Raw genomic sequence first — 17,220 nt, 5'->3', positions numbered from 1 at the left:
CCCCAAGGCCAGTCCTAACATAGCCCTCAGGTCCCTGCCCTGCCCCCAGGACCCCAGCCGTCCTGCCCCCTATGGACAGCCTGTCCCCCCGACTTGACCAGGTACCCTTGGTCTAGGACTCATCTTCCCAGACCCGGGCTTGAGCCCCCTTGACCACCAGACTGTTTCATCATCTTTCCCAGAGCCCCACCAGTACCCCAGGCCCTGGAACCTCTTGGTTAACATGGGAGGGGCACACGGAGTGGACGGCATTTCCCCCCAAGGGCAGGCCAAGGGCCCGAGGGCCAGGAAGGGAAAGGGGACAGCAGGAGAGGCGGGGGCCAGGGAGGGAAATGACTACTCACTCATCCCCGTGATCAGGGACAGTAGAGATCTGCAGTCTGGCCCACGGGCCTGGCCTGACCTCTTCACCCCCAGGAGGCAACTACCAAGGAGTGCCTGGCCAAGGCAAGGGTGGCAGCCCACACAGAGCAACACCTGGTCAGCCGGGTTCCAGCCCCACTGGACCCCTCTTCCTTCCATCTCCTGCCCACCTCCTGCCCACCTTCTGCACAGAGCTGGAGGCCTAATTCCAACCACGGACACCACCCTGCCCGTGGCCCCCCGTGGCCCCCACACACCTGACCTGAGCCCCAGACCCTCACTTGGATGCATCGGACCCTACTTCCTATCCTGCCTCCTCTCACACAGCACCACATCTCCCAGCTGCAGCCATGCAGGCCTGGACACCCAGCCTCCAGGCCTTTGTCCCCACTGTCCCTGCCACTCGAAGACCCCTCCCCCCACCACCTGTTGCAGCCCTGCCTCTCCAGCAGAGCCCATGACAGGACCAGCTCCATCAGGAAGGTTCACCAGCCCTCCACGCCTCAGACCCACCTCCATGGGAAGGCAGGGCCAGGCCAGCACCCACCAGCTATGCACTACATGCATGTAGATGGGAGTCCAGCCAGCAGGCCCAGGTTCTTGTAAGGAAGAGCTCATCAGGGCTGTTAGGATAGGCTGGGAAGGCAGGGCGTGTACACCTGTGCCTGTGTCCGTGTGTGTATACACTAGCATGTACGTGTGGATCTGTGTGTGTACACAGCACATATGTGTATATGCACTTGTACATGGGTGTGCAGGTGTTTACATGTGTGCATTCGCGTGGGTGTGTACATGCGTGCATATGGGATATTCATGTGTGCATGTGCACCCACGTGTTCACATGCATGTGCCATGCAATCATGTGTGCATTGGGAATGCAGATCACAGAGACGATCGAGACCCCGCCCTGCCCTGGGGCCCTAATGTGACCATTCTAGCCCAGCCACTCGCCACCCAGTTCCCTCAGGAATTTGCTGCTAGATGGCTCAGACCTGGGCAAGGGGGAGGGCTCCAGGCCACAGGGGTCCTCAGGCTGTGCCTCTGGCTGCTGACCCAAGCCATGGCTTTCCAGCCCAACAGCAGCCACCCCGCCATCCACCAAAGACAAGCCTGGATGAGGATCAGCGTCTCCACTCCCCAGAGGGCCTTCCGTGTGTGAAAAGGGACGGAAGGAACATCGTGAAGCTTCCACCAAGTCCTCCAGAACAGAACACTCATTTACCCGCAGGCCCAAGATCCGTAACAGAGCTCCTAGAGAGCCGGGACAGGGCACAGGTCCAGGTCCCAGTAGGCAAGTGGCTTCTGAAAATGCTGAGGATCAAGCAGCCCAGGAGAAACAGCACTCCTATCCAAAGGCCAGGCCAGGCCTCCCAGAAGGGCTAAGTGTCCCCATCCGCTCAGTGGGCTTGCCTCCATGAAACCCCCGTGATGTCCTAAAGATCAAGTCCCAAGTACACAGCAGGTGCCCAAAGACCAGAGCCACAGCATTCTCAAAAGGGGAAGACCAGGGCCCAGAACCAGTTGGGAGAGGTTTAGACAAATGGGGGTGGGCCACGACCACGAGGTCCGCCTGGATTCTGAAGACAAGGAAATCAGGCCGGGGCACGGAGACGTGAGGACACTGGGAGGCAGGGACACAGATCTCAGGGACAAGGGGACAGACACGAAGATACAGGGATGCGTAACAAGCACTTCTGGGTAGAGCACCAGGCAGGGCCCAGGGGCAGGGGCCAGAGCTCGGTGTGGCCGAGGCCGTCAGGGAGGGAGAATGTGAGCGTGCACACATCCAGGCCCTGCACACTTGTGTGCATGCCCCTACCCTCCCCCACAGTGGCCACGCCAATTTCATTTAGCCGCTTTCTGCCCCATTTTGCGCTCATTAGGCTGCCGAGCGCCACAACCGCTGGTAACTCCAGGGTACCATCACCCTGCCTGCAGGGTGGCCCTGGCGCACACCTGGGAGGCTCAGGACACCTCGCATCAGGCTGGCAGGGCATGCAAGGAGTCCCCTGCTCCTCCCACCTGCTGTGGGCCTCAAGGATAGGCTTTGCAGTAGGAACCTGCAAGGGTGAAGGCACCCAGCCGAAGGGCCCCGTCAGTGCTCACTCACCTCCCTTCCATGTCTGACACCCCAGCCACCCTCTCCACTTTGGGATCCCTGCAGTCCAGCCCTCCAGACCCGCACCCCACCCCACCCCAGGCAGGAGGAACAGGGTGCCCCTGGCCACAGACCTCGCCTCCGAAGATGGGCCATCAGAACAAATCGGGCTTCCTCCCCCAATACCCAGCAGGGGCCAAGATCCAGGTCCATTTGACGAATGCTCAGCTGAGGCTCCGAGAGATAGGCAGGCCACACACAGGCAGCAAGGAGAGGACTGGACCCCTGGGGCGTGACCACCAGCCCAACAACAGAACACTGGCCTCCACGAGGTGCTGCCTCTGGTCCTCCCACCCCAGGGACAGCCAGGTCATTCCAGAGAGAGCGGGTGTGGGGAGCAAGTGCCAAAGGGCATGACCAGGAGGGGGAGCCTGGCACTGCATCTCCTAGACCTGAAATGATGCAGGGAGGGCAGTACAGGGGATTGGACGGACCGGGGGCACTAGCATCCCTCCACAGCATCCCTCAAATCGATCTGCTTCATGAGCATCGGGACAAAGGTCTCGAAGGTGAGCCCCAAGTGGGCACCAGTCCCACTAGCCACCAGGCTCCAAGTCCACATACAGAGTCCTGAGGGCCTGGGCCCCGCTGCATCCCTAGCACCGCCAATGGCTAGCTCCCATGGCTTGGGCCCCTCAGAGCCCTGGCCACCAAGGCCCACTACAAAGGACAAAGACAAACTTGAAACCAGTGGAGAAGGAAACGAAGAGCAAGTCTTGGCTTACAAAGCCTCAGCCTGGTGACAGTGCCCGGCCTGGGCCAGCTCTGCCGCCCCGGCTCTGTGTCCCACAGAGGGCAGCTGAGCTGGCCCAGGAGCCTCTCCTAGAGGCTGGCCTCACTTGGCCCTGGAGACCACAGCCCTGAAACACCCCCCACTGTGGAAGAGCCCACGCCGCTCAAGAAAATGGGACTCCGCGGGCAGCTCCCATGGGCTCTGGGCATGTAGGGCTTTCCCCGCCCCACTTCTACACCCCCCGCTGCCACACCCCCGCTGTGCAGTCTGTCCCACCTACAACCACCTGGGAGCTGCTCTCCTGACGCCGGAGCCCCCGACAGACACACTGTGCCCGTGCCGGAGAAGGGGCCCACCCCCAATCACCCACTCTGGGCCTGCACAATTCCACAACAACCCCCTCCCCCTCCCTCGGGATTGGAAACAGAGAGTGTGCGGTGGGGGCCAGGGAGAGAGAGCATGCAGAAGGCCTCCTGGAGGCAGCGCAGTCCCTGCAGCCCTGAAGGCCAGACACAGCTCGGTGCACCAGCAGGACTGCCCGGCAGCCACCCCTGCGTGAGTGCGGCTGCTGGCTCCACTCTGCCTAACCCTAGCTCCAGCCCTGGCTCTCCCAGCACGGCCCTTCCTGGGGCCAGCTCATTCCACCATGTCTGGGCAGCGGGGGTCAGGGCTGCACGCTGGGCCCAGGCACGGCAGCTAGATCCCGGCGAGCTTGCGGGTTGTGAGCAGAGGCCACGGTCAGGCCGCAGTCAGGGCTGTTTTTCTCGCCCTGACACTTCTCCTGTCAACAAACAGAGCCCCCTCTAGAGTTTACCCAAACAAACGCCCCAACAGTCCGCAGTGCCCAGGCCTCCACAGAACTGCCTCAGCAGGACGGCCTCCAAGCCCGGCCTCCAAGCCCAGCCTCCAAAGAGTCATGTGACCCTGTTATTTCGGGAGGCCCCGGAATGTGCTCTATTTTGGGTCCCTCGGGGCTCTGATGTTACCAGAAGCCCCTTACCAGGGTTCCAAGCTCACGCAGGTCCCCCGAGAGTCCCCCAGAGGATGGCCAGTGGGCCTGTGGCTCTGCTACTGGCCGCCCTGTCCCCTCAGGCAGCTAGTGAGCTACTGTTAGCCAAGCCGGGTCTGGCCAGGCCTGGGACCTCTGGGCCTCCTCTGTAGGCCTCCCTCATGGGTGTGGGGGGCACTGGGAGCAGGGGCTGCCTCAGACCACTCAGCCCCCAGATCTATAGCTGGGGCTCGTCCCTGTCCTTACCAGGTAGCTCGGTGGGCAGCAGCTAGGAAACAAACTCCCAGGTGGAGGAGGGCAAGGGCCCAGACCCACCAGGCCCCGAGGCAGGGGGCGCTGGGGGAGGAGGCCCTCTCTGCCCAAGGCCCCGCAAGCACAGTAGAGGGCTGTGTGGCCTTCCTGGCAGCGCCAGGGCTGGCCTGGGCTGCCAGCCGGGCCCTGGCCGAGTGAGCGAGTGAGCGGGGCCTTCTGACACTCACCCCCAGGAGGGATTAGGCTGTGTTTACAAAAGAGCTTGGGCAAGTAGCTGCTTAATCGGACCTTCAACTCCACCGCACTTCAGAGCTGGTCACAAGCTCAGAAAAAATAAAATGTCATCAGACAGAGCCCAGGACTCTCCACTCAAGCCTGGGGCTTGGGCTGCTGGGAGGCCACCGGCCTGGAGGAGGAAAGCCTCTGAGTCTCTGAGTGACCCATCCAGCTTCCTGGGGCAATGGCTCAGAGGCAGGACCTCCCCTTTCCGTGGGGATTCCAGCACAACTACCCTGCAGCCTGAGCCCTACATGGGCCAACTCCTGGGACCCTCCCAGAACGTCAAAGCCTGTTCCTGCTCCCCTCCTAGTACCCAGCCAGGGCCCTGCCACGTTCGGGGCGGGGAGCAAAGACAGCCAGACGTTCCTGCTCCAGAAGGGATCCTCTGGGAGAGCCTAGCTCTGTGCACATAGGAGTGTGCTCCAGCCTTGACCAGCAAGGGGGGGCGGGGGGGGGGCAGGGGGAGGAAGACGACACTACTTAGCTTTATTTTCTCTTCCACACACACTGGCACCCACTGACTGGGGGGTTAAAATCCAGAATCCACCACTTTGTATCCTGTGGCCTCAGCTTCTCCCAGTTTTCTCATCCGCAAAATGGGCACATATGTCCACCTCTGGAGGCTATGGGGAGGACCAGGCTCATGCAAGGAGGGCACTCAGCTTGGTCCCTTTGGAGATCTTCACCTTACAGAATCAGAGAGGGCATCTTCCTCCATCTGACAAACCTGACGAACCTTGTTCCAGTCTCCCTGCAGCAGCCCCCGTTTGTGAGTGGGCTGCGGGGTACCTAGGGGTGCTCAGATCCTCCCCCTGACCCATGGGCAGGGGGAAGGCAGCTCCACACTGGCTCCCCTCCACCTCCCAATCTCAGCAAAGGTCGGTACAGCTGTGCTGGGTTCTGACCGCCAACCTGGTGGCCAAACTGCGCCCCAGGCTGCAGGGGGGTGGGCAGGCAGGAGGGGCAACTGACCGAGGGCTTTCATTCATAATCAGCTGTTTTAATTTCCATTCAGCACAGATCCTTCACCCAGCCTGACAGCCTGGCTGCCGGCCCCACCACCAAATTAATATCCTTCGCGGCGCCCGTTCATAAAGTCTCCCCACCCCCTCCCCCTCCCCTGCCTCTCACAGGCTCCCCAACCCTAGGGAGGGCAGCGGCTGGGGGCGCCCAGCCAAGCCCCTTCCTCCTGCTACGTGGGTCGTGGGTCGGGGCCTGGAGTCGGGACGCGGTCTGGGGCAGGGCAGCCCCTGGGCGGGATGGCACCGGGAGGGCGGGAGAACTGAGCCTCCGCGCCCGGGGTGTCCTTCCCCCAAGTGCAGAGCCGGCCCCCGAGAACGCCCCGCACCACGCCCGGGTGCGCCGGAGCAGGGGGCGCCGGTTCTGGGATTCCCGGCGCTCCGGCCCCCGGGTGACCCTGCGCACCCGCCGAGCCGCTCCGGGAGGAGGGGTCCGCGCGTCCCCGGCCGGCGGCCTGCTGGCCTCGGCAGCCCGGGCGGCGGCGCACAGGCCGTCCCGGTGCCAGGCGGCCGCAGGCTGGGAGCGCACAAGTTGCTCCGCCCGCCCCGGCCCGGCCCCTGCGCAGCCCGGCGCGAGCTGTGCGCCCGGGGCTGCCGGCGGACCGGCGTGGCCAGGGGAGGGGGCGCCGGGGGACCCCCGCCCGCAGCCGGCCGCCCGCTCTCCCCCGCCGCCGCCGCCGCCGCCGCCGCTCCCGCCCCGCGCCCCGCGCCCCGCGCCCCGCGCCCCGGCCGGCCCGGGAAAAGTTGCCCGGCCGCCCGCCCCAGGCCGGCGCCCCAAGTCGGCGAGGCCGCGGGGGGCGCGGGGGCGCGGGGCCGAGCGGGCCGGGGACGCGCCCCGCCGCCCCGCCGCCCCGCGCCCCGCGCCCCGCGCCCCGCCGGCCCGCGAGCACTCACCGAGCGGCAGGAAATGTTTGGTGTCCATGTCGGCGGCCCCCGCGGCCGGGGCGGGACGGCGGGGCGAGCGCGGCGGCCCCCGGCGCGGCCGGCCGGGCCCGGGCGGCGGGAGCCGGCGGCGGCGGGGCGGCGGCGGCGCGCGGAGGCCGCGGCGCGGCGAGTTGTTGCAAAAGTCGCCCAACAATGTAAACTACTTGCGCTGCGCGCCGCCGCCGGCTCCCGCGCCCGCGCCCGCGCCCGCGCCCCCGCCCGCGCCCGCGCCCCCGCCGCGCGCGCCCGCGTCCGCTCCTCTCCGACCGCCGCGGCGCCGGCGGGGGGGCGGCGGGGGGCCCGCGACGGGCGCGGACTCGGCGCAGCGCCGCCGCCGCCGCCGCCGCCGCCCCGCCCCGCCCCGCCCCGCCCGGCCCGGCCCGGCCCGGCCGCCCCGCCCGGCGCGCGCCCCCCCGCGGACCCCGCGCCCCCGCGCCCCCGCGCCCCCGCGAGCACGCGCGCTGGGCCGCGAGCGCGGAGCGGGCGGCGCGCAAACTTGCGAGTTGGCCGCGGCCGGGCTTCCCGGGAGCCGCGCGGGGCGGCGGGGGAGGGGCGGGCGCGGGGTTCCCTCCTCGCAGAGGGGGAGGCGGGCGGGCGGGCGGGCGGCGGGGCCCTAGGCGGCCGGGCCATTGTCTGGGCGGCCACACAAAGCGGCCGGCCGCGCCGCGCCCCGCCCCCGCCCGCCGCCACGTGGGGAAACTGAGGCCCGCGGCGGCCCGAGCTCGCGCAGGGGTGCGGGCCGGGCCTCCGCCGCGAGCCCTCCAGCGTCTGGGCCTGTGCCCCAGCCGCCCCCCACCCCCGCTTCCACGCCCCTGGGAAGCCCTGGTCGCCGACACCCTGGGCCCGGAGGGAGGGCGGGGGGCCCGGGATCCCTGCACGCCGGCCCGACTCCGACTTCGGGGACCCTCTTTAGAAGCACCGGGCTGGGGAGGAGCTGCCCTGAGTTGGGTGCTGACTTCGGGGCCCCGGGGCTACTTCTCTGCCCTGACTTTTAAATTCCTGATTTGTTTGCTGAAAAAAGAAAGGAAGCACGCTGCCCCGGACCGCTTGGCGGCCGGAGTCGGGGTTCAAGGGTTACCTGCGTGGGGCGGACCTCACCGAGCAGATGCAGCCCGGAGGCGCCCCCTCGCCATCCGCCCCCACAAGCCCTGCTGCACCCATCCTTGGCAGGGAGACCCAGGCTCCAGGAGGTGGAGGGGCTTAGCAAAGTCACATGGGCTGCACATGGTGATCCTGGCCCCCCCCCGGGGGGGGGGGCGCTAGTGATTGGAAGTTGATGGCCTTGCTGCCCAGAGACCCCCACTCCCCATCATTGACAAAAAAGCCAGTCCTACTGCCTGGTGCACCGCTGCTACCAGTGTGACACTGGGTTAGCCTTGCCCCCCATCTGGGCTTCACTTTCTGCTCTGTGAAATGGGGAGTGTAGCAGGACCTGCCTGCCACCTGACAGCCGGGAGCTAGGGCCACTCTGACCTGCCCTGGGGGGAGGCTGTCATTCCACTTGGGGCAGGAGCATGGCAGGGAGGGGGCAGGGGGAACAAGCAGCGGTTTAAGCCACCCCCAACCAGCACAGCTGCACCAGGGCCCCACCCTGTACGGTCCCCCTGGCTTCTGCTTGATCCACTGACACCACCCCCCCATTGCAGAAGGCCCCCCCTTTGCTGGCTCTTGGGCCCCCTACCCTGTCCAGCTCCCCGCCTTCCTTCCAGTGCAGCATGTTGAGCTGTGGCCCTCATCCACTGCCATCACACCCTTCTTCCCTCTGGGGGCTCGGCTTCCCAAAGTGATGTCCTCCCGCCAGGGCTGGAGGCAGGCAAGCACGCAGGGAGAGCTCTGACAAGGAGCAGACACAGGCACGGACATGCATGGAGAGCGTGCCGCGTGCCAGCCCCAGCCCTCAGGCCGCTGCCAGCATGCCCGTGGCTGTGGTACGCAGTCAGTGCCCCTGACCTCCTGGTCTGCATCATCAGGCCTTGCCCCTTTCATGCGCGGCCCCCACTGGGCACAACTGACCGGGAAGAAGAGCCCTCCAGGGCCACAGGGCCCACTCCTTTGCTTGACAGAGGCACTCAACACCCCATGGGCAGTGGACACTACAGCCCACCTGGCTGTGAGACAGGCTGAGGGAGGTGTCAGGTGACAGGAACATGTCACATAGCAGTGAGGGTGAAGCCAGGGTTTGAACCCAGGACCTGTCCTTGGGCCTTCTGGGCCACTAAGGGTGCAGGGTGCAAGCCTGCACAGGCCCCATGGGCCTGGGTGACCATCGGTGGAGCTGGTCCTACCATGGAGCTTCCTACCACCATGTCATGAATGGACAGCCTACCGACAATCCAAGGCCCTGAGTCTCAGGACAGAGAGGATGAGGACGAGGGTGGGTGGGCAGGAGCAGGAGACAGAGGTGAAAGATCTCTGCTCTGTGATCTCCGCCATTGTGGATCTTTCAGTCATTCGACAAATATCTGTGGAGCTGTTACTCGGGGTGGGAGGCATGGTCCCAGTTGGACAGACACAGGCCAGGTCCCAGCTCTGCCCCCTTCCAGCCATGTAGCCAGGCCAGGTCACTCCCCAACCTGGGCCTCAGTTTCCTCACTTGCAAAGTGGAGATGACATGCCCTCCTTCTCACTGAGTCACTGTGCAGATGAAATGAGATAACACGAGGGGAGCCCTGGCATCGAGTGGGAGGAGCTCAGTGAGCTCAGCTGCTACTTCTACTGCTACTACTATTATTACAAGAGGATGACTTAGGCCCTCCGGGCGCCCCAGCCCCGACCAGAGACCGGACATGCCCACAGGGGCCTCTCTGAGGTGCAGAATCGCGGGCACGCAGGAAGTGGTGCGGACACCGGGCCGCATCCAGCCAGGGGCCCCGGGCACTTCCGGAGACCGCGGGTCCTCGAGTTGGGTTTTGAAGGAGGGAGGTGTTCACTGGGCAGAGGCAGGGGTGAGGGCGGTGCAGGCAGCAGGACCGGTGTGAGCACTGGCCGGGAGGTGGGAGGTACTCAGCTCTTGGAAGGAACAGCAGGCAGCCCGCTTGGAGGGCAGGTTGGAACTCGCTGGGCGCTTGTGGGAAAGCCGGTCCTGGGAGCCTGGAGGGCTGGGCTCCAGCATCTGAAGTCACCTCTGACAGTGGGCAGCCTGGCACAGGGGGCTCCCAGTCCTCCCCAGCCCCACCCCTGCCCTGGAAAACCCAAGACTCTAGAATCATCAGGGCCTGGGACAGGGAGCCACACACAGGCCCATTCCCACATGGGCTCCCCACCCCAGGGAAGGCACAGCAGTGAGGAGGCCAGAGGGCGAAGGGGCCTCTGTTCCTAAGAGAGCTCCAGGAGGGGTCACCCAGCCCCCAGTCAGGTAGACGGAAGAGCGAGTGCAGGCCCGAGACCTGCTTAAACCCCAGCCTCATGACCCACCGATGCCAGCCTGACCACAGGTACCCCCAACCCTGCCTTTTGCTCACGGGCTCGGGGCACAGGGTGCCGAGGAGGCACCACCAGCAGCCAGGGAGGGGTGGGGCGGGGGCAGCCCAACAAACCCAGCTCCTTGATGGAAAATGCCTGTGCTGCTTGTTATTTCTATTTTTTGCTCTCCCCTGAAGCCGGGGCTCTTTGTGGAAATGCTTCCACAAGACACCGCCCGGACGGTGGCTGCCCCATTTGGAGTGGCCAGGTCCCAGCTAACCATGGAAAAATCCACCCCCAGCCTTCCTGCCATGTGCTTCTGCAGCCAAAAATGTTTTTATAGTAATATCCATCTATTTACAACCTGAGATCTAAGAGGGTTTTGTTTTTTGTTTGGGGCTTTTTTTTTTTTTTTTTTTTTTTCCTTTTAAACCATCCCTGAAGGATGCTTTTTTAGGTACTTTGGCCTATTTCATGGGCCTGTCTCGGTGTAGTCTTGTAAACACTCTCCGGAATCACTGGGTGAATAATATTTTTAAAGGCCCCTGTCTGCCTGGCAGGGGCCCCTGAGGCTGGTGTCTGGTTGGATGACTCCCAGCAGTTCCTGGGACAGCAAGGGGCACCTCTTCTGCTCTGGTTCCTTCCCCCAAAAGAGGGTCCATGTGATCCTGAGTTGGTGACCAGCAGGACCTCACAGGGCCTCTGGGCCCTTGGCCCCCAACACGCAGAGCAAGGGCTTGGGCACTCACGCCTGTCCTCACCGGTGGGTGGCCTGCCTCTGTCCCCAAACACGCAGCCCAGGGGGCCCTTTCTCACTGCCTCTGTGGCTCCTCTGGGGGTCACACTTTCCATCTGTGATGGCAGATGACCCAAGATGAGAGGTGAGGGTGAGGCCCAGAGAGGCAAGGCCTGCTCAAAATCACAGTGAGGCCTCATGGAACTACCCTGGTCCTATCCTGTCTCTCTACTAGTCTGGAGGACACAGGAAAGCTGCTTGTCAACACCTGGCCTCCAGTGTGTGCTGCTTTAGTGAAGGGAAGGAGCAAGGATGGGGGAAGAGGGGAAGGGTGAGGAGGGGAGAGGAGGGGAAGACAGGGGGCATGGGATAAGGAAAAGAGAGGAGAGAGGGGAGAGGAGGGTAGGGGAGTGGAGGGTGCCTTCTGCGGCTGGCTCTGGCCCTCCATGAAATGCCTGAAACCCCACATTGCTCCCACCGCACCTGTCAGCCACTCCTGGCCCCAAAGGTCAGCTGGCCCTGCGCACACAGACCAGGCAGGCAACAGAAAGGTAGGATACCATGTGAGTCAGGTGCTCTGAAGGCAGCCATTTACTTCCATCACGGGTAGGAACCTGCTTCCAAACCTCCAGGAAGCTAAGGGAAGTTTGAGCAAAGCCTTCAAGTGAGCCTGAGGCCTAAAGGGTTAGGGGCCACTATGTGGAGAAGGACCAGGATTTCAGAGAACAGGAGAGATACTCCTAGAAGGAGTCCCAGCTGCCTGGGCCAGTGGGGCAGGTGCGGCCAGGAGGCTGGAGAGGGCTCGTGCTCCTAAAGAGTTTCGAGTCAGGAGAGGAAGACACTGAGGCTTCCTAGGTGCATCCTGGTGCACCAGGTTTGCGAACACTGCTGGGCACCGTCTCCTCCAACCACCCAGCCCTGCAGACCAGGACTCCCACTTCCCCATTTCCCAGATGGAGACACTGAGGCTGAGGGACAGTGGGAAGCCTCAGAACAACCACCGGCCCTAGACGTCACCCACCCCCCACTCCCCAGCCTTGAGCAAACTGCTCCAGCGCCTTGCACATCACAGAGTGGATGGGTGTTGTGGGGGTGGAGGGGATCAACTGGGCAGGAGGAGGGCCAGGCAGCAAAACTGGAGGACTGGGTGCTGGGGTGGGTTCCAGGAGGGGAGGCCACCACCTGGCTAGGCCACCAACTCTCACGTGGCCCTCTCTGATCCACGGCCTGCTATAAAGTGGAAGAGGAGAGCCAACAGCCACAGAACCTCGTGGCATGCCAGGAGAACCTGGGCCCAGGGACGTCAATCCCAGGAACCATAGGAGCCCAAGAAGGGCCTGCGCCCAGAAAACCAGCTTCACCCGATAGACAGAGGCTGGCACATCCCTCCCCGGCTCTTCCCCTCCATGCCCTCTCCAGACGCCACCCGTCCGGTGAGAAGGCAGGGTGTTTTATCGGGGGCATTTATTATCGACAATTGCTCCATGAATCTCCTTCTATACACATACATATACATAAGAGGAGGATAAATATGCAGGGAAGAGCCACCGTGCCCAATCTCACTGATGGAGTCAACTTGCCCCCATAAAGATAACGGGAAATGATTCATAATATTTATTTGACAGACATGATATGAACCGTAATAGCCTGTTGGGATTAAAAATATCCGTACGTCTCTGTCATCCACCAATGTGGTTTAAATATTATATATGTGGCCACTGCGGCAACAGGGAGCGGGAGCAGTTATTGATAGCGGCCATAAAAGGAGTCGTTGTGCGCTGAGGAATGGGGAAAAGAACCAAGGAGTTTGCCCTAATGCTCCTCTGTGCTCGCATCGCATCGGAAGCTCAGGGTGCCCAGGCCCCTCGCTCCCTGGCTGGAGAACCCGCCCCGCCAGCCTGTCCCCAGCCTCCACCCAGCAGAGAGCAGCACCCCCTGCCCACCATGCCCGCCACCCTCCAGTAGGCCATTCCTTGCTTCAAAACTCTTTCATGCTCCCCGCGGCTGGCAGTGGCCTGAGGGATAAAGTCCAAACTCCTAAGGGAAGGGCCCAGGCCCTCCCTCCTCCCAGCAGGGCCAGCACCCAGCCCTTCCCACAAGCCAGGCCACCCCCAGGCCAGCAGGGCAGGACTGCTATTCTGGACCACGGCCTGCAGCTGGTCAGCCTGCAGCACTCCTGAAGGCCCGACTCCCAGGGGCCCCTGCCTCAGCACACACACACCCCCAGGCCCGGCTGGGGCAACCTATAGCCTGAGGGCCTCCATGGGGCCTGTATCTTTGATATTCCCAAAGCCAAGGACCCAGGATCACCAGCTTTCTATTGGGTGGTGGGAGCTGGAAATGATCTCAGAGGGAGGGAGGAAGGGAGGGAGGGAGGAAAGGAGCTCCCCCTGCAAGCCCTGCTAGGGGTGGGCTCTCAGGATCCCCATTTCCATCTCCTGGCTTGGTCCTTCTAGGCTTTTCTCCTAGGACCTCGGCTTACCTACCCGTGCAATGTGCCTTCAGCATGGTGGGGAGTGGGGTAAAGGCCCTGGAATACCCAGAGGCATTTAGTTACTCACATGAAGCTTTTTGGGGTTTGCTTTGGGAAGTGCCCTGAGGAAATCTCAGGGAGGGTTACTCCCCCTTCACTACCACCCTACCTCACCCCCCACCCAACTTAGCCCCAGCCACCAGCCCCCAGTCTGGGAGCCCCGTTCCCATGCTGATGAATTAACAGCTCAGGGTGACAATTGGCCTTTGTCTGTCTCACTAATGAGGGTCCCAGCTCCCCAAAGGAGCAGCTTCTGAGCTGAGACACCGGCAGGGGGGGCAGGGCTGTCCTGGAAATGAGGTCGCAGAGGAGAGGCGCAGAGGAACCAACTGCTTCAGTGCCTGGGGTCTGCGCCCTGGCGCCACCCTAGGAGAGATGATGGACAGGGGAAGGTAAGCACCAGGCCAGAGCATTACTAGTGACCAAAGGACACATTGCACATGTTTCTCGCGCTGCAGGCACAGATGTCACTTTACAAACCCTTTCGGGGAGACCTGGTTCCCACTAAGGCCCCTGCCGCCACTGTTCCCAGCCTCCTGCTTGCTGGTCACGTGTGGGGCTCCCACCTCCACCAATAAACACCCAGGCTGGACAGGAGTTCCTGCTGTTCACATAGTGAGTCCCCAGGGCCTCTCTCTAGCAGTAGAAGGCTGTCCTTCTGGCTCCTTCCACTTCACCCACAGACCCTGCCAGAGCCCCACACCCAGTGGGCACTCGTGCTCGTGGAGGGGGCTGGCTGCCCTCACCTGGTGCCCACCCTGGCCCCTGTCCTCACCTCTGCGCTGGCATGTGAGTGTCAGGGTCCCCACCCGCCTCACAGGGCCCCAGAAGTGGAGGAATGAAGACCCAGGAGGTCACCAGCCCCATGCCCCACCTGGACAGCTGGGGCTTCAGATGCGCTTAATGACGTGTTACATTTTTTTCCCCTTGAAAAGATTGTCTTTACTGTCATAAAATGTTTTCATGGATAAGTGAGTTAGCAAACACACACACTCGGATGTGCCTTTGGACAAGACTGTCTTGTCACCCTCACCCCACCTATCCCAACATCAAGACGGACAGGACATGAGATTGGAGAAATGAATAGAGCAGCTGGACAGAGGGAAACCCACGGAGATAGAGCCTAATGTCTTGCTTGGTTCCATTTCCTCCAGGACCCTGGCGTGGAAGTGCAGGTGGAAGGCAGGGGAGGGGCCACGCCCCGGGTGGGGGCCAGCTGGGGAATCCCTGAGCCTGCCCGCTACCCCCCCACACTCCTGAGGGGCCGCCCAGTTACCACCAAGTCACAGACACCTGAATCAGGAGGGAACCCCAGCCGAGGGGGATGACGGGACTGACCCTGTAGGGTTCAAGTGTGGATCAGAGGAGATAATGTCTGGAAAGCCGCCAGCACTGGCCTGCCCCGAGCCAGTGCTGGATAAACGGCACGGCTAATAGGATTACCAGGCCCAGCTGGGTCACAGCTCCCCACGCACCTTGCGCCTTCGATCAGGGCACCTCTCAGTCGAGAGCCCAGCAATTGTCTGGGGAGGCAGCGTGCCCGAGGCCAGGCTCCAGTGTTACCCCGGGGAAGCCACGTGGCAGAAATTTCCAGATCGTGCTGTAGTTCCTCTGCTGGTCCCTGGTACTCCAGGTCCATTGTCGCGGAGTCTGCCATTGATGGGGTGATGGTGGGGGGCACGGGCCCTTGGGAGCTGAGCCGGTTCAGGGCTCTTCCACGCCAGCTGTGCCTTGCTGGGGGTGGGGGAGCCCTGGGTCTCAGCTCTCGAGAAGCAGGACTCCTGGGAAGGCAGGAGGGGACAGAAGGGCCTTCCAGGGGCCCTTGGGGGCCATTCGGAGCTAGCTGGAGAGCACAGGGACGGCAGCAGAGAGGTACACTCTTGCCGACTACACACTGCATCGCCGCAGGCAGGGAGCGTGGCTGAGAGCTCCTGGGGGAGTTCCTGGGGGAGCTGGCTGTCCCTGCAAAACATGGCCCACACCTGAGACCGCTGGGCCCAAGTTGCCCCTGGCACACCATGGCCCAGCTGCTGGTCCTCTCAGCTCACTAATCAGAGAAACATTAGCCGACGGGGCTGCTATCACCCTGATTGTATGCCTGATGTTGCTTCCCGGGGTTCGGGCTCAGAGAGGTGCCCCATCCTTCCACTCCTCCAACCTGGATTTCCTCCCCCATAAAATCAGTCCCTCCCCACCCCCCACTGATATGGGTTTCCAGAACTGTTTCCTGGGGATGCCCTGGTCATCAGCACCTGGGTGGGACCTGGTGCAGACCAGGAACCTGGCCCGAGTCCAAGCCCGGTCCCCCCGATGCTGTGCTAGGACTGGGTCCTGAGGACACTGTCGCAGAGGAAGGCCCAGGGACGAAGGGGAGGTGACACGCTGCCGCACAGCCATTGGGCTGACCTGTTACCACACATGTGTGCTAAAAGTAATGTGTTGCCAAGTGAAAAAAACCCAGCAGTTTAAAGTTACATCCAGAAGGAGTCCAGTTAAAATGTGAACACAGAAGTCTGAAAAGAACCCCCCCACATCTTCCACCCCTGTTGCTCCCGGTTCCGAGTTCTAGCAACAGAGCTGGGGAGCGTTCGGATCCTCCTTTGTACTCTTCTTCCTGGCTCCGTAATGAGCCTTTATTTCTTTATAATCAGAAAAAAGTCGGGTTCACAAAGGCCTGTCTGAAATGCGTCTGAGACCCCAGCACGGGTTGTGTCCCCTCTCAGAGCCCCTGGCCCGCCCAGCCCCTGTGGCCCCTGTGTGACAGCCTTGCAGCCTCATCTGTGTCAACTGTGTACAGATAAGAATGTGTTCACCCTCCCCTCCATTGGCCGCAAGGATATTTATCTGATCTGCCCACCTGTCACTGGGCCAGGCAGGATTAATAATACACTTAATTTCACAAGCACGGAAGGTTGTGTCTAAATGGCCAAAATATTTGTACCACAGAACGACAAGTGAGATCATTTCAGTGGTTTTAAAAGCTGACGCAGAAGACACTTAGCTTTTGTTCCCAGCTGTCTGTTGCCAACACAGTGAATGGTTGGGTACTTCCGAAAGGTTCTGAGCTGCAGGATGGTGCCCTGGACCCCAGCGCCCCGCCAATGCCACCCTCCCTCAGCAGCGCCTACTGTGCCGCGAGGAGGGGAGAACACGGCCCAGGACCCTCTTCCCTCCAGCTCCAGGTGACACACTGGTGTGACACATGCTCCATGGGCCACATTCTTCCATGGTGCCGGCCTGTGGTCACCCAGTGGGGGGCAGGACAGCAAGACCAAGGAGGAAGACCTGAGGGTCAGAGATACCCAGAAGGCACTCTAGGGCCCTCTGGCCGGGCATCCAGGCACAGTGCTCCAAGGGCCTGGAGGTGGGCCCGGTCTGGGCAGGGAATGTGAGAGGGCAAAGCCTCCCAGTGTGGAGGTCAGACCACAGCTGGGTGGGTGGGGTGGGAACGACTAAAGAGAGTGGTGGCACCAGGTGCCCTATAGGGAGCAGTGGGGTGGCTCAGGTTTGGAAGGGCTTTGCTCACCCAGCCCAGGTGCTGTTGAAAGAGGCTAGGGAGGGATGCCTGGGTGGCTCAGGGGTTGAGCGTCTGCCTTCAGCTCAGGGCGTGATCCCAGGGTCCTGGGATCGAGTCCCACACTGGGCTCCCCGCAAGGAGTCCGCTTTTCCCTCTGCCTGTATCTCTGCCTCTCTCTGTGTCTCTCCTGAATAAATAAATAAAACCTTTAAAAAAAGAAAAAGAAAAGAAAGAAAGAGAGAAAGAGAGAAGGCAGTCCAGAGTCTGAGCCTGGGGGGACCTGCCCTCAGGTGCA

At 62.5% G+C, this 17,220-nt stretch overlaps 1 protein-coding gene across 1 annotated transcript in view; it reads right to left on the bottom strand.

Annotated features, from left to right (window-relative positions):
* Nucleotides 1–6,789, bottom strand: part of RXRA (retinoid X receptor alpha) — a 93,645-nt gene extending 86,856 nt beyond the window's left edge. The window contains exon 1 of the mRNA XM_038548860.1: nt 6,708–6,789. Coding sequence (XP_038404788.1) covers nt 6,708–6,735 — 28 coding nt within the window. The 5' untranslated portion in view covers nt 6,736–6,789. The remainder of the gene's footprint in view (nt 1–6,707) is intronic.
* Between the last annotated feature and the right edge of the window lie 10,431 nt (nt 6,790–17,220).

This window comes from Canis lupus, chromosome 9, assembly GCF_011100685.1.
Source record: "Canis lupus familiaris isolate Mischka breed German Shepherd chromosome 9, alternate assembly UU_Cfam_GSD_1.0, whole genome shotgun sequence".
NCBI classification, from domain to species: domain Eukaryota; kingdom Metazoa; phylum Chordata; class Mammalia; order Carnivora; family Canidae; genus Canis; species Canis lupus.
The sequence above is the reverse complement of the archived record's forward strand: the minus strand, read 5'-3'. Positions and strand labels throughout refer to the sequence as shown.